The sequence below is a fragment of the Rhineura floridana genome, chromosome 10 (assembly GCF_030035675.1).
Source record: "Rhineura floridana isolate rRhiFlo1 chromosome 10, rRhiFlo1.hap2, whole genome shotgun sequence".
Lineage (NCBI taxonomy): Eukaryota > Metazoa > Chordata > Lepidosauria > Squamata > Rhineuridae > Rhineura > Rhineura floridana.
Window position 1 is genome coordinate 61,471,284 of NC_084489.1, and position 22,129 is coordinate 61,493,412.

The 22,129-nt window shown below is 38.2% G+C and overlaps 1 protein-coding gene across 2 annotated transcripts in view; it reads right to left on the bottom strand.

Moving 5' to 3' along the window:
* The window catches only part of DNAJC1 (DnaJ heat shock protein family (Hsp40) member C1), a 112,108-nt gene that overhangs the window by 58,365 nt on the left and 31,614 nt on the right, over positions 1-22,129 (bottom strand). For both annotated transcript variants that reach the window (XM_061587136.1, XM_061587137.1), the window contains exons 2-6: positions 20,510-20,611; positions 19,754-19,800; positions 14,119-14,281; positions 13,119-13,213; positions 11,622-11,715 (exon numbers count right to left, since the gene is read on the bottom strand). In XM_061587136.1, coding sequence (XP_061443120.1) covers positions 11,622-11,715; positions 13,119-13,213; positions 14,119-14,281; positions 19,754-19,800; positions 20,510-20,611 — 501 coding nt within the window. The remainder of the gene's footprint in view (positions 1-11,621; positions 11,716-13,118; positions 13,214-14,118; positions 14,282-19,753; positions 19,801-20,509; positions 20,612-22,129) is intronic.

Below are 22,129 nucleotides of genomic sequence, written 5' to 3' on the forward strand. Positions count from 1 at the left end.
CGTAAGGGGAGCCCAAACACCAATTAGCCTAGGGGCCTTCCTCAACTTAATCCGGCCCTGCCAAGGGGGTTGTGCACATGGCTTTCTTTTGCCACTGGCTGAAGCACTCTTAGCCACCCAAATAGGGGTGGTGCTAGGGGACTTTCGTTCTACCCCTTGGCTAATGCTCTATGAGGTACTCTCTCCCATGCTCTTTACCACCTATGTGGGGGAAAAATCCAAATAAGAAACATCCAAATGAGATGGATGGATGTGAATGGGGAAACAGAGATCTCTGGATGCAGGCAACCAGACATAGACCAGGCTGTGGCCTTGAACTAAAAATCAAGTTTACAGTTTGGGAGTGCTGCTGTGGATGCTCAGGTGATACTGGTGGCCAGGGGTGCTTTTATCGGCTTCAGCTGGTTAGACAGCTGCATCCCTATCTGGAGAGAACAGACCTTGCCTTAGTTATCCATGCACCAGTGACATCCAGGCTAGACTGCTGAAATGTGTTCTACATGGGGTTATTTTTAAAGACAATTCAGAAATTTCAACTGGTACAAAATCTGCTTCAGATACTGCTTGCCTACAAAGCCAATTATATTGGTGGCCACATGGAACAGGGCCTTCTTGGCAGTAGCCCCACAGTTACGAAATTCAATTATGCTTGAAGTTATAAAAGTCCCATCCCTCAGCATCTTTAAATGGGCCTCAGAGGCCTATGTTTGTACTGCTGCTTTTAACAGCTAGTCTGTGTCTGGGGGTTCCAGTATGGTCGCGTTAGTTTAGTAATTTTGAAATGTCTCTTTTTTTGTTTTTAAAATGTATTATGACTTACTTGTTTGTGGATATTTTTTGTAAACTGCTTTGGGAGATGTTTGAAAAGTAATCTGTAATTTTTAAATAAATAAACAAACAAATAAATAAAATGTATACTTGCCTAGAAGAAACCCCACTATGATGAGACTTCAAGCAAGCATGCACAGGGTTACACAAACACAAATTTTGGCTTATTTAGCAAGGCCAGCTAAAAAAACTTGTGGACCCTTTGCTCTGTATGCAAAGTGCCCTAGGTGGCAATTTATATTGATTGAGCATTAAATGTGGCAGAATAACTTGATCATTTTGAGGCAATAAACTAGGAGAAAGTAAAGTCAGAAACAGGGGAGTGATTCTCCCACTGTGGATAAAAGGCTTTTCTGCTATGGGTCTACACCGGGAATTCCTGTCTAGGTCCTGCCCACCGCAGAATGCTTTAACCAGGTGAAGTAAACACAATACATTCGTGTAATGAAGTCATTCCATATGCTCAAGGCTTCAGAGGATCAGGCTTTCAGGGTATAAAAGCATATAGTACTATTCAAGGTAAACGTTAAAGGATGATATTCAAGGCTAGTACTAGTCAGAGTACACCCATTAAAGTTAATAGACATGACTAACTTAGGTACATTCTTTTCAATAGGTCAACTCTGAGTAGGCCTTAGCTGAATATGACCTAGTATTATATTTTATCTATCTTATAAACTAAACTAATTGCATTTCTAAGCACATAAACCTATACAAATGCATATATTTTATCTTTTATATATTCTGGCTTTTTCATTCTAGAACTGTAAAATTAGTTCATGCTTATGAGCACAAGAAAGCTTGACTGTGTTGCTGGGCTTTATTCGCTATAAGTAAGTCACCAAAACGTAACCATTTATAGATCTTCCATATGGTGTTTTGCAAATTACACCAAATGCCCAAAGCCAAGATCCGATGGATGCTTTTACTTTGGATTCAGCTTAGACACAGTCAATCAACATTTAACTTTAACCCCTTTGACACTGAAAGCCAATATACAATGCTAAAATTTGAAACAGAATCTATTATTGCTTATGCAACCTCCAGACATCAGACCCTAAGGAGTATCTGTCAATCTTGCTAGCATGTCAATCATGAAACAATTGGAACTGAGGTTCAGATGAGAACCACAGAAACAAGGAGGAAAACAAATACAATCTTCAACAGTCAAAGCCAGCAAACACTAATAAATTGTGATATACTTATTATCTGGCTGCTCAATGCATGTAAAGTAGCTAGGCTGAAGTTCTCAAACTTTGTTTTAAAAAAGTAGTAAACATACTTCCAGTGCTATCAATGCACTAAGGGAATAGCTGTTCTGAGAAAGAAAAAAATTAAGAAAGAAATGTGTAAGTTAAACCCAAGAACAGATATTAGGAATGGGGGCTATATCCCTAAATTTGCATCCTGTCCGCTGGATAATAATAATAAATCAAAAATCCCAGAAAGTACTAGTATGTTCAGAGCTTTATTTTATTTATTTATCTATTTGATTTACATCCCATCCTTCCTCCCAGTAGGAGTTTTATGCGGCTGAATCTCTTCACTTTCCTATACAAGCAAAAGATGGTTAAAATATGGAGTTTCTTCTTTACAGAGACTCCAAAGTCACAAAGTCAATACCAGATCATAAAATTATGATATGCATATTTAGTCCTTAGTATTCCCAAACAGCAGCACTTTCCTATCTCTATCATCCTGTATTTGCAAACAGAACAGAAAAAGAACACATGTTCTCTAAGTTCTAGATAAATATCAGAGTTCATATTTTACATTATATAAAAATACAAAGATCAGGAAGCTTCCTTATATACGGTCAGATTATTGGCCCATCCAAGTTAGTATTATTTACACAAACAAGCAGAAGCTCTGCAGGGGTTCAGACAGGGATCTTTGCCCAGCCCTATCTGGAGTTGGTAGGAACTGAACCTGGAACCTTTGGCACGCAAAGCAATTTATTTGTACATTTCTACATGTAAACTTAAAATATTCCCAGTGTTTCCTCTGCCATCACTGATTCTGTGGTAACTTTAATTCTATCATGTATTTCTGTAGATCAAGGATGGGCAACTTCTGTATTGTTTGGGTTCACTTTATTCTCCAGATAATTCAAATGACAGAAAATGTATTTTGTTGCACTGCTTTGACCCCTTCTGTCCTGCCCAGAGTGCGAGTCATGAGGAAGAGATGAGGATGAAATTCATTCTTGTTTTATTAGAGTAAATGAAACATCAAAGGCAGTGTACTTCATAGACTTCGCTCAGCTAACTCACTACTGTCCCTAGCTAAGCTACTTAAGCATACTCTGCAGCATGTGAAGAAGGTTGACTCAGCACCCAGATCAGGGGGGGCTGCCTTAAGTAGGAAAGGTCTTTGCCCATAATCTCTTGACTCCTTCAAAGACCCTCCCTCTGACCAAAGCACTTCTTGTGACGTCTCACGCAGAGCGAGAGGGGGCACACCTTCGCCGGCTCATCTGACAGTACAGGCTCGGATAGGTGCCGGCTCGGCTTCAGGAGGCGGGGAAGCATTTGAAGTGACAGGAGGGGAGCTCGGGGGGGGGTGGAGTTGGTGCACGAGTGCCAGGACATTCCCCAACGGCTCTGTTGGGGTGTCTGGAGGTTGAGCAAAGTCTTCTTCGGCGGGAGAACTGTCCATGGGAACTGGCACAGTGTCAACCACACCCCCTCCCTCATTGTCCTCAAAAGTCTCAACACCCTCTTGCCCTAGCTGAGGGAGCTGAAGCTCATCCAGCCCCCCTCCTTGATCCCCCTGAGGGAGATGGGGCTCAACACCTTCATGGTTGCAACTCTTTTTCATGATTACATTTATATTCCACCTTTCCTCCAAAGATCTCAAGGTGGTGCATATGGTTCTCCCCCTCCTGTTTTATGCTCACAACAACCCTGAGAAGTAGGTTAAGCTGAGAGACAGTGACTAGCCCAACATCAGCCGTGAGCTTCATAGCTGAGTGGATATTTCTGCCTTGGTCTCCCAGGCCTTCATCCAATATTCTAACCATTACACCTAATGGCAAAGGCTTCTCAGTTATGCAGCCTGTACAGCCAGGCATGGGCATGATATTAAATACTAAATACAAACAAAAATGAAAAACCTGAGAGTATTCCCATCTTTTGTAAACAATTTTCTGTTCCTTAATTTGGAATCGACAACCGTGGACTAGAATTCCATCATGGGTTGATTCTGGCCCCCAGGCTACCAGTTGCATAGTCCAGTACTACTCCTACTGACTATCCAAACTTCAACCAACATTATATACTCCCACCCCTAAAAGTCCCCAACTTAAGCTTTTCTTCCTTCTGTCTTGCTCAGTGCAGGACTCAGGCAATTCTCCGGGGGGGGGGGGGAATACAAATAAAGATAAAAAGCACTTCCTGCAAAGTAGCCTTGTCTACTAAGCGTGTACAGTAACAATTGAGGAGGCCCTCTTTTGGTGCTTTTTAAAAACATAATCCTTCCATCTGCCTCACATCACAATATTAAGAGATACTGCATGTAAATACAAAAACAGGAAGATGGATCAGGATGTAAAACGGAGACACTTTAAACAGTTTTGTCACAGGCAATGTGCTTCAGCATTTTAACTTTTAAAAAAATAGTGACAATCTGTTTGCTAGCTAACTGGACTGTTCTTTTAAAAAAGTGTTCCAGAGTGGTGATGAGTATCTCCTGAATTAATGTTTTTCCCAAGAAATTACAATGTTGTCATGAAATTAGTACACCTACAGGTCAATGACTTGAACGCTATCCAGCTAGCAAATTTGTAAGAATAATTAATGTCTTCTAGTTTACATGAAATCAACTGGAGGGTGTTTAACCCAGTCCTTTTTGTTAGTGAATACATGCCTGTATTGTTGTTTTTGTTGTTTTTTACAAAAAGAAACCTGTCCCATTTAAATCAATCAGTTTATAACAGAATGAATATCCCACCCTTTCAAAGGCAGCTAAGAACTGATTAAAACACAAAATTAAAGGAATTAGACTTTAGGAGACAGAGTATAATATACCACAGTGCTGTATTTATATATTCTATACTTCCCCCCACCTCAACAATGGAATGAACTGCCTTCTAATAGCACAATCCACAGGAAATTATTCTGTACTAGCTCCAGTGAAATAAGTAGGGACTATGCAGTAGGAATTACACAGCCATGTTCTTTCAATGCTGCCATTCATTTTGCTGGGGCTTGTGTAGACGTTCCCAGTAAATATTTCCTACAAACCTTCACTACACCTCACCACTGAATCAGCAGGTAATGCAAGAGCTTCATTTTCTTAAAGGCCTTTCATATCTGTAGAAGCTAGATAGCAAATTTCCTGTTTCATTACTGTTGTTACCAAAAAAAAGATACACAGTAGCACTTTGCTGGCATCCAGAAATTTGATACAAAATGAATGCAAGGTTACATTTTGCAAATGAAGGCTACGGGAAATTTAAAAAGACTTCTTCAATACAAAGAAGGAAAATAACCGTACTACACAAATTCAAGTTTCTAAAAGCACCCATCTGACCCATGCTTGGAAGTCACATTTTAACATATGTTTTATCGAAGCAATGGACATCTCTTGATCCTTTTGAGGTGTTCTGTTTTAGATTCTCAATTTGCACTGGCTGCCTTCAACAATTCCACCCTTGGTTCACCAAGCTCTTCAATGGACTTTCCAACCTCGCTTTGAAGTAATAATGCTAAGGATTGCAGCCTTTATGAGCAATAATATTAACTGTACATTTACTGGAATTATGGGATTCAAGTTAACGTTTAATGGTTTCATATAAAATTTCCAGGAAGCACAAGCCAACTCAATAACTCCATATTTGGCTTTCAAAACTGTTCCCAATTTTTATAATTCACTTTCTTCCCCAAACAAAACAGAAAAAAAATCAAGGACCTGATATAATTTTGTTGTATTAGATTTTTAACACACAAAAATTAACATTCAGTTCAACATAGGTTGAACACTATGCACATTTTATTAGTTGTTCACAAACAAGTCTCATTTCTCAATATGTAGCAGGATTATTCTTGTCTCACACAGCAATAGAATGGCTTCTCCATTTCCCATAACTTATCCTACCATTGCAAGATATTTTAGTGGCACTTGGCATTTCACTGGTGCTTTAAATGAAGGCCACTAAGGTCAGAAAAGGTTTCTCCCTCCCATCAAAATGTTGTGTGTTACCCTCCCCACATCCACTTCCTCACAGACTGTTGCAACTAGGAGGAGGAAAGTGGGATGGATGGGTGGGGGTAAGTGCCAAGAAAAAATTCCTTGGGGAAACTCCGTGACAGACGTTTATGCCAGTGCCCTCGTGCGTTTTCAATATGCTTATCAGTTGGCTAAGTGCACAGAAAGGCTGATATATCTTTATGAAGAGACTACACCTAAGCACCAAATCTGGATATGAGGGAAGAATTTTACAACTATAGACAGGCTAATAATCTTTTGTTCCCTCTGCTTAGCTTGGTTTACTTGCTTCAGCCATCTAGGTTGTTTTAGTAATTAATGAAATTGATAGCATACACCCACACACACACACACTTCCCAGTATGACCTTAGCGTACAATATGGCATCCAAATCATGTAGAGCAATTCTACACAGGAGATGATGTGGGCCAGCTGAACAGAGTGGAAAATGCCATCCCCTTGAACCAAATCCCTCCTTCTAGAGCAGAGGCAGTTAATGGTCAGGTATGATGGCAGTTATAGGCTAGCAACATCTGGAGGGCTACGGGTTAGTCACCCCTGTTCTAGAAACCAGACCTCAACAGAGCTATGCCAGGAAATTATATTTACTGGGAATGTCTACACAAGCCCCAGCAAAATGAATGGCAGCATTGAAAGAACATGGCTGTGTAATTCCTACTGCATAGTCCCTACTTATTTCACTGGAGCTAGTGCAGAATAATTTCCTGTGGATTGTGCTATTAGAAGGCAGTTCATTCCATTGTTGAGGTGGGGGGAAATGGTCCTAGGTTCAATCCTCAGCATGTAAAGTAAACAAAACAAAGCTTACTCAGGTTGCTTAGCTGGGAAAGACCTTTGGTGCGGCCAACAACTTACAATTCTCATCTACAACAAGCCCTGTGCACCTGAGGTGCTCTCCAGAGTACATGGATCCCACTGCAGGCAAGACCTGCAGATGTCTCCACTTTAGACATTCCATTTAGGCTATGGACACACTAGCAGTTATACTGGTTTCAGGTGAGTCTCCACCTGTGTATTGTGAATCCGGGGACACATGATGTCAGTCAAGCGCCACCCCTTTTCACTCAAAACCTAGTATTTTTTTTAGATCAGATGCACTTTCCCTTCAAGCCAGCTTCACATTGACTTCAAAACTGTTTGGTCAATCAACCTGTTGAGACTCTGAAGTGTGTTCAATAGAAAAGCTTTGCTGCAGGTGGTCCTAAATGGTTTGACATCAGTAGTGGGGCTGGGTGTATTCCAATCAAACAATAAAGATGTGTACAGCCGAGTGCAGATTCATTTCAAACCGCACCCAGGCAAAATGGTCTCAATAATTTTTAAGGAACTAGCATGCACACAGCTTTAGAGGCAAGGATTCTGAAGCATGCTCAAATCACACTTCAGCTGTTCCCCTCCCAAAACTTGTTAATGTACACATCAGTTCTCTGCACATCAGAAATCCATCTTTATCTACCTCCTCTCCATCCTCCTCAAAATAATTAAAAATAAAGCTCTCAAAAAATTATTCGTTGAAACCTGCACACCATTTTTCTTCTAACTCTAGAGAACAGAGAACAGCTGGCATAGCAGAGAACAGTAAAAATGACAATGGCTAACCTGTGGACATGCATACAAAGCAGTTTTCTCAAGTAAAGAACTACCTTAATTATTTTAAGTGCCTTCATGAGTTTCCCACCCCCACCACAGGTTAGAGAAAAGAAAGGGGTAGGAGCAATAAAAAACATTCAGTTGGATAAATGATCATCAGATGTAGGTAGCAGCTTTGCAACATGATTCACATAAATGGATATCCAGCCACTCTACCACTCGCATATCTTTTAGGCTGTATTAAAAAGAGAGAGGCTTGGATCAAAAGACCCCACCCTGGGTTAAATGGAACGCACGTCTGCTTACACACAGGGTGTGTGTGTGTGTGTGTGTGTGTTGCCCACTCCCACTGCTGCTCCAGCCTCATACATTTTTCCACCACCCCCTGAAAAAGTTATTCCTATTCCAGGGGTTTGAGGGAAGCCTTTCAGAATGGCATGAGATGTGGGTACAATGGTGCTCGAAAAATAATATCACCCGTGAAAGCAGCAGTGCTTTCTGCTCTTGCAGCGGACCTCTAGAACCAAAGCATAGTTGAAAGACAATTTTAATGGCAGGGGGGAGGAAACTTACTGCTTGGTTTCAAGAAACATTCATCTTTGTTCTTATAACTTTCAAGGAAGAACTAACCTTGCTCTCAACTCGCACAAAGATGCTTTCATTAGGGATGAGCTTAAACATGGTAAATAATGCTTGTTATTTTGTGCTCTGTCTCAGTGCATGTCTGAATTCTTGGGAGTACATGGCTTTGCTGCTAGGAGCTCCCGTTATCTAAAGCATTTGATACACAGCCTGCACCTCATGTTGAAGTCAGGGATCTTGCCGCTATCACTGCTGCCTTTGTAACCTTGAGGATAAAACTACCAAAAAAAACCCTCTGCGTGGGGTTGTGCCTTGGGAGGCTTCATCTGGTGCAAAAAGCCGTTCTCCTCCTTATTCTGCTTCCATCAGTCACAGGGAGGAACAAACATCCTCCCAATCACTGGAAAATCTGCTCCAGCCTCTCTCACCCTTATGAATTTTACTGTTTTAGACAGACAGCTTTTGCTATGCTTGAAGAAGCTTACATAGATAAACACAAAACACTGCTTTTTTTAATAAGTGGAAGTTGCTGATTCATAGGGTCACCATAAGTTGTAATCGACTTGAAGGCACATAACAAGCAGCAGCAAATTTAATGAAATAAAACCCTCACCTAGACAAAAGTCAAAGCAGTTACACTTACCAAGGGCTTGCCAAAATAAACAGGTATCACAAAATTTTCAAAATGGTGATCAATATGTTTTTTTTAATTTTTAAAATGCAGGTGGGGGAGAACACTCTAACTTCAACAGAAAGGCCTTGGGGCCCCTACTGCAAAGATCCTGCTCCTAATAGTAGATGCTTTGAACTTGTGTTATAAGATAGATGGAGCAGGACCTGACTTGCCCAATGCAAATGGTTCAGGGGCGGATACAGTAAGAGGCAGCTCCTAAGGTACGTAGGTCTCATGCAGTAAAAGGCTTTAACACACACTTTGAATTGGGCCTGGTAGCCAATGCAGTTGACATATATTCTCACAAATTCCAACGTTAAAAGGCAACCACAGCATTGGGTACCACCTGAAGCTTCTAAATCATCTTCACAGGCAGCACCATCTGAAATACATTGCAGTAGTCAATATGATTCATGCTATTATAACCTCTTGGGATGACAAAATCATCTCTTTTTCAAGAAGGAACAGAGCTTACACAGCAACACACACTTGGCAACACATATCTCTGGACACCTATTGAGATATGGATACTTCACTCTCATCTGTCACAGGCATAATACCCACTCCGTGGTCTGAGGATTCCTCACCGGAATCACCTCCATTTTAATTTATTTATCCTCATTCACCCAACTGTCACCTCCAACTCTGGTTCAGGTTAGAGCTTAGCTATAAGAGGCAGGTGATGTTGGCATACTGACGACACCAAACCCCAAAGCTATGAATGACCACTTTTTATTCATATAAGCACTGGACAGCACTGACAACATTACTAAGCTCTGCAGAAAACTGTATGTCTATTCCCATGAGATGAGCTCATATATTCAATGGCCACCTCTGTATGCAAGAAAAGAGCAGGACAGAACTCTTGGAGGGCAAGCCTCAATACCCCAACCAGCTGTTCAAGATCTTGCAAGATGATAGTGTGGTCCACAGTATCAAGAGCCACTGAGAAATCCAGTAGCATCAGTGGAGAAGTTTATCTGTTGCTCTGTTAACACAAACGGAATGTAGTCCAGCACAAGAGAATCTGCCTTGCATGCAGAAGGACCCAAATTTAATCCTCAGCATTTCCAATTAGGGCTGGGAGAGACTTCTGCTTGAAACCCTAGACAGCAGCTACCAGTCAGTGGAGACAATACTGAGCTAGATGGTCTGACTCAGTATGACAGATATGACATTGGACCATGAATCACTGCCTCCTTTAAAGCAAGAGGAATACTACCTTCCTCCAATGAGGCATTTATGTTCCTAACTAAATTAAGACTGTTCAGTCTGACTGGTCTTCCCCAAAGAACATGGGCATGAGACAGCATGTGATAGCCTTCACAACCCTCAGAAGTGTCAACATCTTTGAGGGAGCCCAAATCAAATACATCCATTAAGCATTAAGGACAAGGAGGAATTTAAGAGATCCAGAACCCACATTCCCCAGGCTGGACCTAGAGAGCCATTGAAGAAAAAGGTCTGCCCCCCAACCTTACAAACCTTGTCTTCTCCTACACCACATCCATGTGGGCCCTGAGTTTGCTCTCCCAATCTCTCTGTGGATAAGGACACTTGATGAGTGTTGCACAAAGCAGTCTCTGCAGCCCATACACCTTATGATCTTGGGGGGGGGGCACTACAAAGCCAACACTCTGTGGAGCTGCCTGCCAACACCGCTTCCTCAGTTGCAGGCAAATCAAAATAGACGTCCCAGCTGGAAGACACATTATGGACCAAAAAGGATGTTCTCACCTGCTCCTAGAGCAAGGCATGGGAGATGAGGAAGAGGGGTTTTCTGGCTAGCCACAGCTGTTTCAGCTCCAACCAGGAACCAGCAGTTTCCTCATGAGTTTGTTGGCAAATGAACTTGATCTGCCACATCCTCCTCCTCTCTGCCAGACTTAGCAGTCGCACACTAGCCCAAACACCTATTGTCCACTCAATTCTACCATTGGACATCTAGTAGTTAAAAACTTTTCCCTCCACTGCCTTGCTTCATCATATCAGCTTCTAATTTAAAACTGCCAGCACCAGGGCAGTCAGTGAGAGTCTTGATATCCATGTAGGTAGTGACATAGAATCAAGATCTGTGTTAATAGGTTGTTAGTGATGGGCACATCTGAAGCTTAACCTGTCTTACTCTGCATGGTTTACACAAAACAAAGGGTTTGTAAAATTAAAACAGCATATTAAGCTATTAACGTTTATCTTGTGTTATATCTGCAATTATACCTTAGGCAACAGAAGTGTCGCTTTACCACCTCAACCAAACTTAATACATTTCTTATTAAATTGACCACAAATCCTCCATACCTTTTAACACTGTGCAGGAGTGCTAATTCGCTTTCCCATCTTACTGAAGCCTGAATTACTGCTATTCATATTTATGTATTTGTATTACTCATATAGCAAATATTTTAATGTTTTAGGGCCCAGGATACATGGCAAGCCTTTCCACACATTGCTGTTGGTTTGGAAGTGCAAATTTTAAAGTGAGAAATTTGTCCTCTTCCATTTTTTTAGCTGAGTTCTCAATGATTCAAGTGTTTTTAATTCAAATATGGGAACCGCTGGAGCTCTACTGTTTTACAACTATGAAACATTCTCTAGGCTCGTAAAAGTTACTTTACCAAAGACAGAAGATTCATATAAATAAAATCAAATGCTGTTCTGCATGAGAATAAAAAATGGGAGACACATACAAAACAAAACAAAAGGCAACACACATTTTTACCTGAAATAGTTGAGGCAGTGCTTTTACTGTTAGACAGAACCATATTCCCAGCTTACATGGAAGAAGATCCCGCCACTGTGGTTTCTCTAGTAATCTATAGAAATAAAAAATGATTTCAGAAAATATTATGTGTATCTTGTTGCATACATTGTGATGAAAGCCTCCAACCATGGTCCCAGCTGAACTATACATTTAAAAGCAGTATCGCATCACTTTAAACAGCCATGGCTTCCTATCAAAAGTCCCAGGAACTGTAGCTTAAGGGTGCTGAGAGTTGCTAGGAGACCCCTATTTCCCTCAAAGAGCTACAATTCCCAGAGTCTCTGGGAAGAGGGATCAGAGTTTAAGCCACTCTGCGAGTTGTAGCTCTGTGAGAGGAAAAGGGGTCTCCTAACAACTCTCAACAGCCTTAACTATAGTTTCTATAGTTTCCAGAAATCTTTGGGGAAATCCATAACTGTTTGAAGTGGTATAATAATGCTGTAAATATATAGAGAAGATGGGGCCTCAGAATATGAAGTGCTAAAGTAAGTAGCATCCTATCCTGGGGAACATGTAGATGTTTTCATATATAACATAATCAAAAAAACAAGTATCTTCAGTGGGCCTTCCTAAACATTGAGTTTGTCTGCACTTCACAAAATAAACCCCTCAACCTTTCTGACAGCTTCAGTTTAAAAAAAAAAGGGGGGGGAGAAAAAAGGCTAACCACCATCAAACCAGTCACAAGCGCTGACAACCAGATATGAAGTCTGTAGCATAAACAAACCAATACATAAAAATTAATGTCATTTGCAGTTCACTGAAGCATTACTCACTGATGTCATCAGAACAGAAGACAGGCAGAATGGTCTGTGCTCTCCATCCTGCATTGATCCAGTTCATGCCCCTGCTGTGTGAACTATTTAAACCCTTTATTTCTTTCTATGAATCAATAGGAGAAATTGTGGTATCTTTTGGAGTATTCTGAATGTCACTATTTCCCCCCATGTTGTGTCTTGGCTTCAAAGAAAAGGAGGGGCAGTCACAAGAGTGAGAACATTTTACTAATGCCTTTTACTTCTAAGACCAAACAATGCTAGCTAAAGCTTATGCTACTATGAACTGCAGATATATTCTGTAATTAAAGGATTCCCGTGACCATCCTGCATGCAATAAACCTCTTTATTTTAGGGGAGATTTAATCTGTCCCCCGAACGGGAAAAACAACCATATCTGCCATTTAAATTAATACAAGTTTCCATGCCTTCTGCTAGTTTTCCAAAGAACATAATTTATTTTATACCATCAGTCCGCGTTTATGCCTTGGAAATTATCAGAAGTAATGAGATTGTTGTTGTTTTAAAAAAACACTGCAAAGCTTCTTTTCAAAGAGTGTCAAAACATTCACAAAATGATACTTTTATGTGCCTAGAATGTCAAGAACTATTTCAGCACTTCCTTCAATTGGAGAAGGGATACTTTCAAGGAGAGATTCCCCGCCCCCAATGTTCCCACCTTTCATTCTTGTCTACACCAAGTTTCACTTCATCCATATTCTTCCCTCCTGCCCTTTTCTTCTTCTCCCTTTTTTTCCTGCTAAGCAGCTCATCCTAATATAGAACGAAAAACTGTTAAGAGGTTATCAGAAACATGTGCTCTGCAATTGTTAGGAAGATTCTCCAATTAAGAACAGAACAGCATTTATGCAAATGCATGGGGGGGGTTGTTACATGATTAAGTAAAATCATCTAACAATAGCTGTTGCCATGGCATCCACTCCTTAAACACATATGAAGTCCAGCTTTGTCAGTCATGTGCATATCTATAGCAATCAAAGTTTGTTATTTTTTTTAAAAAACAAACCCTTTCAACTTATTTTCTCATTTAACAACTTGATATTAGCCCTGAAAATATAAAAGCGAATAAATCAATGCTAAAGCACAAGTATTGCTCAAATTATATTTTTAAGCATATAAATAAAAATGCTCTTTTGCTTCTTAGCCTTACCAGACAAGAAGGAATCAACATTTAAAACATTTCTTTGCTTCTGTCATTTTATCATTTGAACCCTGGAACATTTATCACATTTGAAAGACATTTCAATTTGGGGGTGGGGAAGGGAACCTCCATTAAGACATTAAAAGCCAGGGCGAGTATGAATTTCAAATATCGGGGGGGGAGAGAAGACAACCCACATTTGTGCAATTCCCAAGCAGGAATAGGTTTAGCCTCCAATACTTTTTAAAAGGGTACTTTATTAGATCCCTGAAATACACCAGTGAAATAATTTAAAAAATTTAATGTGGCAAATAATTTAAAAGGCAGCAATTTATGTACCATATTTAGGGGATGGGAAGAGTCATTTGCTGGATATGTGAAGCATTTTTTGTCAGTACATAATTACTAGAAAACTAATTTAGAGTAGAGACTGTGCGTGTGTGCGTGTGTGCGCATGTGTGCTGATCCCTGAACACTTTTGCAGTGATTGTAAATAAAGCTTATTACCAATGCTTACCAGTTTTTCTAGGTAGATTGACCAAACCACAGTATAATGGCCCACTGTGAGGATAATGAAGAGCAGCAATGCCAACTCTGCATTGCTCATTTTCCTCACTCGCCTGTAGTAAAATACAGGCTGTCGCCAATCTGGGAGCCCATTGACCAGAATATCATCATACCTGCAGTGGCAAAAAACAAACAAGTTTTCATGAACCTATTTACTTTTTAAAAAAAGAGACAGACAGAAATGACACCTCTGTTTTACTCATCAGCTTTTAAAAAAATATTAAATACCTGTAATATGATCATCATCGACAACATTTTAATCTGGGTTCCTGGGACAGGCAAAATTCTACGCAGCCTGCTGTGGAAAGCTTCTCCAGTGACTGCATAAAAATGGTAACTCTACTGTTCTTACAGCACCCCCAATTGATTCACTTGAGAAATGTTTTTACTTTACAATGAACCATATGTTCAATCCACCTGTCAATCAATGGTCATGTTCCCAGAATGAAAGAATTACAAAGGGATGATTTTAAGTGGGAAGGAGCAGCCACCAAATCAATTTACTTGCTTTGACTCCTTAATTTATAAAAATATGAAGAATCAACCATTACTGTTCAACAGAGGGGCAGTTTTATTAAACTTTCTTCTTCTGGTGTGAAAACTAATTGAAAAATGACTTGTAATTTATTAGCATCTTCTTTAAAAGGATGCTCTTTGAAACATTAGCCTGCTAAGAGTTTGCATTTTATTCTGGCATCTTTTCTGCCTTGTTAGTTTTTTCTGTGCTTCGTATAAAAAGCAATTTGCAGAAATCAATTATTTCATTTATTCCTCTTGCAAATGTTGATCATTTAAACCCATACATCTCTTAAAGGACTGAAGTAGATAACTTTTAGTATAAAAACTGACAAGTCTATTATTAAGAATACTTAGAATTGAGACATTTAAAATACTATGTTAAAATTAATCCTAAATGAAACACAACTTATTGAGTATTCTAATCACGCTATTTCCAGAATTAAACCGGCACTGAAAGGCCTAATTTGGTGCAACACATTGACCAAAATATTTTAATTAAAAATATTCTGAGTTAGTCGCAGGCCTAATTACAGGAATAGAAATAGGGCCTATATTGTCATGCAGGTCAGTAGAACTCAGTAGTAGGTTTTCTCAAGTAAATTGACCGATCCAGGAATAATAGCGCAGCTGCTAAACTGCCAGTCTTGACATGTAAATCAATTTAAATGCAACAACTGAAGTAGCTACTTTGATAGTTATTAAATTGATACCTTGGAGATAGATTAATGGAGAAAAAATGAATTTCTTTAGCCATTTCTTTTTTATAAAGTTTGCATAAAGTAGATTTCATTCAAAAAAATTAAGATGCCCTCTGATCCATTTGTTCTAGAGAAATGCTTGATTTCTTATTGGTCAAATAGTGTGCTAATTTCCATTGCTGACTATTAACAGGATAAATATTACATAACTTTACCACCTATGCCAGTGCAAGAAAAAAAACAGGACCAATACATATTTTAATACATTTACTTAGACTAAAGAGCTGAAGCCATCACTATAAAAACTTAGGAGTGTTTAATCCATCACTATAATGGAGTGTGTTCCCCTCTCAAATGCGGGGGGGGACGGGACACAAAACTATTATGCAAACTATAAAAGGGGAAAGAAAATTAGTTATTTCAAGACTAAGATGTTTTTCAGACTGTATCAGTAATCTAAAACGTAAAAATATTTAACAAAAATGGAAAAAGTAGAAATTAAAAAATAAATAAAATACGTAAGTGTACTTGCATGAACTATAAATTTTGTTACTTTAAAACTATTGAAACTAAAGCCTAAAAACTTCCCCTACACTGCTACAAATAGTTAATGGGAAAACCCATTAAAGGTTATCTACTAGTAAAAAGAAAAAATACAGATTGCTAAATATTTATCTTCCAGAAGTATCATAGGCCTTGACAATCCAAATTTTAAACTATTAAAAATCTGCTTTATATGCATCCAAATCTGATACATGAAAATTTCATGCACTAAACACACTCTGTATTTACCAGGCTATGTCTGCTATTCTGAACAAAAGTCTCCAAGGATTTAGTTCCAGAATCGATGCTCTATTGATTTTACTATCAATGAACATTATGGCTCACATGACTGGTCATTTTAAGGGAAGATAGCTTCTATTATAACCCACTTTTTAGAATACATAGCCAAAAAATAAATCTCTCACTCCTTTCTATGGAAATGAGCACTGTATTTAAAAATTAAGGCATCTGTTTAATTTAATGTTTAGGGTTACAAGTGAACAATGATCCTTAAGTTACTCAGAATCCTTTAATAATTTTTAATCTTGTTGTTCACATTTAGAAAATTAGTTAATTAGAAGCATACAGAAGATTCATTAAAGTACTTATTTGCAGAAATCAATTTATCACCTTCAGAGGCATGCATAAGAATTAAGCATATAAGGAAATCATGAAACAGTCTGCCTTTATGTCCTCCTTATATCTCATCCACACTCTTATTTTGCTCCCTTCCAAAATATGGACAACATAAGTCTATATCTGTACTACACATATGTGCTACAAACATGCCAAGCAGTTAACTGTTGTTAACAACTATATTAAGTAACACCTGAAGTCAGAGAGTATTAGCCAAAAAGAAGATTCCATATTAAAAGATAAATTCTGCATGAAAATGACAGACAAAAACAAGTTCATTATTCCACAGCACAACTGAAGCTTCAGGTAAACTGTAAAGATGCAAGTGTTGAAGAACAAAGAAATATATATTTACTCCCCTGCCTAGTTAGCAGCTTGCCTCAATGCCACAATAGTCGATCACATATGAATGCTTAATGCAAAGCTTCACAATTCCCAACTTTTATCTGCTTATTTCAAACATACATTTTTAGAGTCTTAAATTACTGTAAATCTTAAAGCACTGAATCTACACTCATTTAAATAGAAGTTTCAATTAAATCAATGGAACTTACTTCCATTTAATATATGCAAAGAATTAGGTTTTTAAATCTAAAGTTTTTAAGGGGAAACCTCCAAACACCCCTTTTCCTCCTGTTTTGTTGCCAAAGCCATGAAGCAAATGTAGTTTGGAATGGTTCATGTACTTGCCATATATATATATATATATATATATATATATACACACACACACACACACACACACACACACACACACACACACACTGCCTTCAAAATTTTAAATTATTTTAAAAACTGGAAAGTTAGTTTGTCATTAAGCTTTTAAACAATCTGTTCAGATTACATATTGTTTTATGTAATGGAAGAGAAGGATCTGTTGGAAATCAAGCCATTTCCATCTATATATTAAAGATGGGCAAAGAACTATAACAGATTTACTTTGTAATACTGCAGTAAATGTAACTGGATTAAAATCCAATAAATGTAAATGGATTAGCTCCCACAGTCAATCCACATGTACTAGAGGACAGGAAAGATGTAAATATTGTTTTATCTGCTGTTTTATTTGCCTACTTCACAGCCAAGTACAGAATATTACTGTTGCAACAGAGCCCCCTAAACTGCTATTTAGCATCCCCCAAGGTCAAAACACACACTGAAGGCTTGATACAAGAGCAGCTCAAAAGGAAATTCAAAAAATTGGCCATCACTCCAGCCTCTTCATAGTTTTCTCACAACACAGCTAAACAGCTGTTTGGAGGTTCCATGTGGGCAGTTTCAAAACAAGAAAAAAAAATCTGGTGCATGCACAGAACATGTTGGTTTTGATTTCAACCTTGACATCGAGTGTGCAAGGCTACTACAGAGAGAGAGCATATTTGACATTTTTTATTGTTGAGTAAACGAAGTTGAGTTGAACTAAGAAAACTGCTTTGACAACCTACTAAGAAAAGCTGATAAACTAAAGAGCTTGGAGATTATAATGGTCCAATGAGAATCTTCACACAATTAAATAAAGTCAGGGACCATCAAACCTGAAGTATATGAACCTGGAAGAAGAACTGAGTGGGACTAATTTATTATACAGTTGATAAGCCCACTGTTTGAGGGGGGGATGACACCATAAACAGCTAATCAAGAGGCAACAAGGTTTTTAAAGCAAGATAAATATCTATTATATTTGCAACTAGCGTGGTTTTCAACTGAATCTGTAATCTAAGTGGTCAAAAATTCCTGAAGGCAAAGACCTGGAAAGAGATATCTCCTATCAGAGTTTGTTTAAAAAGAAAAAATTAAGAAGGAAATACTTGCTGTTAGGCAACATCCTTGCCCCTACGGAGGAAATAATCATGAGCCATTTGTACAGATTTAGCTGAATAACCATAAAAACTGATTTTTGTTTACTCCAACCCATTTCTAGGATCTAGCCTATATTGATACCAATTTAATTAAACACATTTCTAAAATAATTTAGATATATATGATTTACAATCTGCACATTAGGTGAAATCCCTAAATAATTTAATTTCATGACAGTGGTCAGCGGTTGTGAAAGAGACAATTCCCTTGCATAGCAGCTGTACTAGGCAAAAATACAACAGAAATTTTAAAAACAACCCAATACAAAAAAAACCAACTTATTTAGTATCAAAACCACGCACAGTGAGCATGTAAAATAAACATTATCAAAAAAATTAAGTATATGTGTGTGTGTGGGGAGTGCCATTAAACTAGTTCATACCTTTTGCAACCATTTGACACCAGACATTGACCCCCTATTGTTGAACTTCCTAAACTTCCTTGATCTATGACTCCAAGTTGAAAGACTGCAGTGGGAGGCAGAGTAAAAACCATACACAGAATCTCCAAAACTCCTCTGAACACTGTTCCATGGCTCTTTCAACACAGAGGATTATCTGAAAGTAGATAATCTCTACTATGAGAGCTGGACTCATGCCAAGGTTTCTACAAAGCCAAGAACCTCCTGGAGAACTTTCAGCATCCCAACTCAGAGAATTGAAAACCTAGAGATATTTCAAACAGAACTCCTTTGCTGGCAGCAAGCCTTTCTTTTCTTCAGCTAAAATATCTGGGTCACCAACAGTAAAGTGAGCATCCTAATAAACTAAAGTCCAAAGCGCAACAGAACAATTATCTGAAAAGCGATCTAAACACAAACAATTGTCTGGAAAAACTGTTTTCTCACAGGCCTTTTCGAAGACTGCTGTTTTTTCATATCATGTTTGTTTTTTAAAAAAACATAAGTCAACCCACACTATAGCAGCCACTGAGAAAATAACCCAAGTCTGCAACTTTGAGTAAAATCCTGAATATGGCATTTTGGACAGAAAGGATTTGAGCCAAGCAGCAAAATCTACAATCAACATGCTCTAGCCACAATAAAATTCCATGGGCCTTATTCCATAGCTGGATAGTTTGGGAATCAGATTAACAATTAGGAAGAATCAGCAGCTGAACTAAGCAAGTTTTGGTAGTGCCAAATATTTATGTGATACTTTATCATTTAAAAAGTTATTTCCTAGTCCCTTATCAATATAGGCTAGATCCTAGAAAGCCCATTTATGCACATATGACAAAACTTATGCCTTTAAAAAAATCCTGCATAACCTGGCTCAGGTTAGCAACTAACACAAAACCTGCTTTGAAATATATACAAGATAAACTCACCTATGCCTTCTCTCTTCATCCTTTAAAACCTCATATATGGCCACCAACTAGAATAAAAGTATACTTTTATTTTTTAACACACCAGCAACTGTGTACTGATCAGCCACAATATTTTGCCACAATATTGCACACACTTTTTATACTCTTAAAAATTTCTGTGTAACATTAAATCCTCACAAACATAAACAATCCATCTTGTAGTCCTAAACATTTTCCCCTCTGTTTTCTACAATTAATTGTCTGTTCAAGTTAACAGAAACTTAATTATTCTCTAATGCAAGTATATACACACACATATACATATCTACTTTTTAAAGCATGTCACTGTTTCAATAGCATTCATTAATTTTTCCAGATAAATTCCAAACAACTTATGTTGGAAAGGAATACATTATGCCTTCTTTAAGAAATACACCAAAAGAGGAAAGCTTAATTTTAGACACACTAAGCGTTAACATGTTTGTTGACCAAATATTTGCTTTTTATTTTCCATTAAAAGGCAAGACATGTCTAGTTCCAAGCCCTAAGGATTGCCACCTAAAAATGTTCAGCTTCTGATAGCTCATGGTATTATTTTATGCATTTTAAATTTTTGTAGATGAAACCTTTTTTAAAGCTTTAGGCCAAAACTAAGCTGCAACAAAAACTTCCAAAATTCCCCACGTTAATCATTTCAAAATACTATTCCACAAAACATTATATTTATTCATGATTTTAATGACCATATAATGCCATATTACAGTATCCATCACTTACTTGTCTAAACTGGGTTTCTGCATTTTCATCTTTATTCTTATCCGGGTGCAATATTAGAGAAAGCTTGCGATAAGCTTTCCTAATGTCTGCCGATGAAGCATCCTGCAAAACACAAAGCAAACTTTGTCAGAAATGAATTCCCAGAACCTTGTTAAGATCTGAGAACAGCCAACCAAGTGCAGGGACCTGAGGCAATGTAATTTGAGCAATCATTCTTAACAGCCAGGATATGCAGGGAGCCTGGCCCACATGACTGAACAATCAGTCAATCTAATTTTGCTCTCCTCTTAACTTCTTTCAATGCCATGTGCTCATTATAAGAAGACAGTATTTACCAGAAACTTTCAAACGCTTGCTTCCTTAAAATGAGTCAATAAATCTTCAGTAGCAATTAACAGATCAAAAGGACAAATTAAAATTAATACCTCTGTGTATCTTCTAAAATATTCCCTTTTATTCAGGTTCTTATGCTCATTTTTACAAGTTTAAAGGCCTTGTCTAATGTGGTGCCCTTAATATTAAAATTACATCCCTATTAATTTCTTGCAGGATCCAAGCAACCCTTGTTTCTACTTGTCTATGTAAGAGGGCTTTCACAGAGGTATCAGCTTGCATTTCATGACAAGCTAACTGTAGCAGAAGTGTAAGCAAACAATAGCACTGTCCTGATCTCCGTTCACTTTCATTTTTGTTCATCAAGCTTGAGCCTTTTGTATTAACTGCACAAATACATATATTCTGTTTCTAAGAACACCCAGGCAAAAAAGCTGTTATAGTTAATCCCTACCTCCTTGCTGAAGGAACAAAGTTGTGTCTAAATTACAGAATATCATTACATCCATTCTGTAAACAACTGGTTTAGTGACCAACATGTCAAAGTCAATGTATCCTGAATGCAATATATAACCACTGTAATGGTCTAGGGTCAACCTAATATAACCTAGGCACTCTACAACCAATAACAAAAGGCTTGGAATAAAGTGAAAGTCTTCTCAAGAAAATTAAGCATGAGGATTTGATTTCAGATATATATTTCATTTCAAATTAAAGTCAGTAAATGGGATATATCCTGGTATCACAAGATCAGTCTATAGATCCATCTCTAAAATTATCTCTGCACAAACTATTGTAGTGGGTCAAATCTGGAGGAGGCTCTAAAATTATAAGAAGCCAAAACTAAGATAATTAAAGCAGCACTGTAATTAGCCTGTCAAACCTTCCAGTACAAAGCACTGTTTTCATTACAGATTTACAGCACAAACCTAATTCAGCATAAAACATTTCAGGCCAGAAGGGAATAATTGGGTGGAGTGTGCTGTGTGTGAGGGAATGTCTGTGTGCATATGATCTATATGCACATGATCTACATGCGAAGCCACAGGAAACATATATGCTGTGAAACAGATACACAAAACTGACCCATGACTGTCCACATGTAGGTCTCGTGCCTTTTCCTATATCAGAAGAGCTTTTTAGTGTAGGAACTGCATGCTAGTGGAAGTGGCCTTTTCACAGCTTTTGACTAATGAGGAGGGATGCAAAGTTGTTTGAATAAAAAGAAAAAACTATAATACACAAGATTCAGAATACCATCAATGCAAAGTCTTTTTGAGTTTTCCC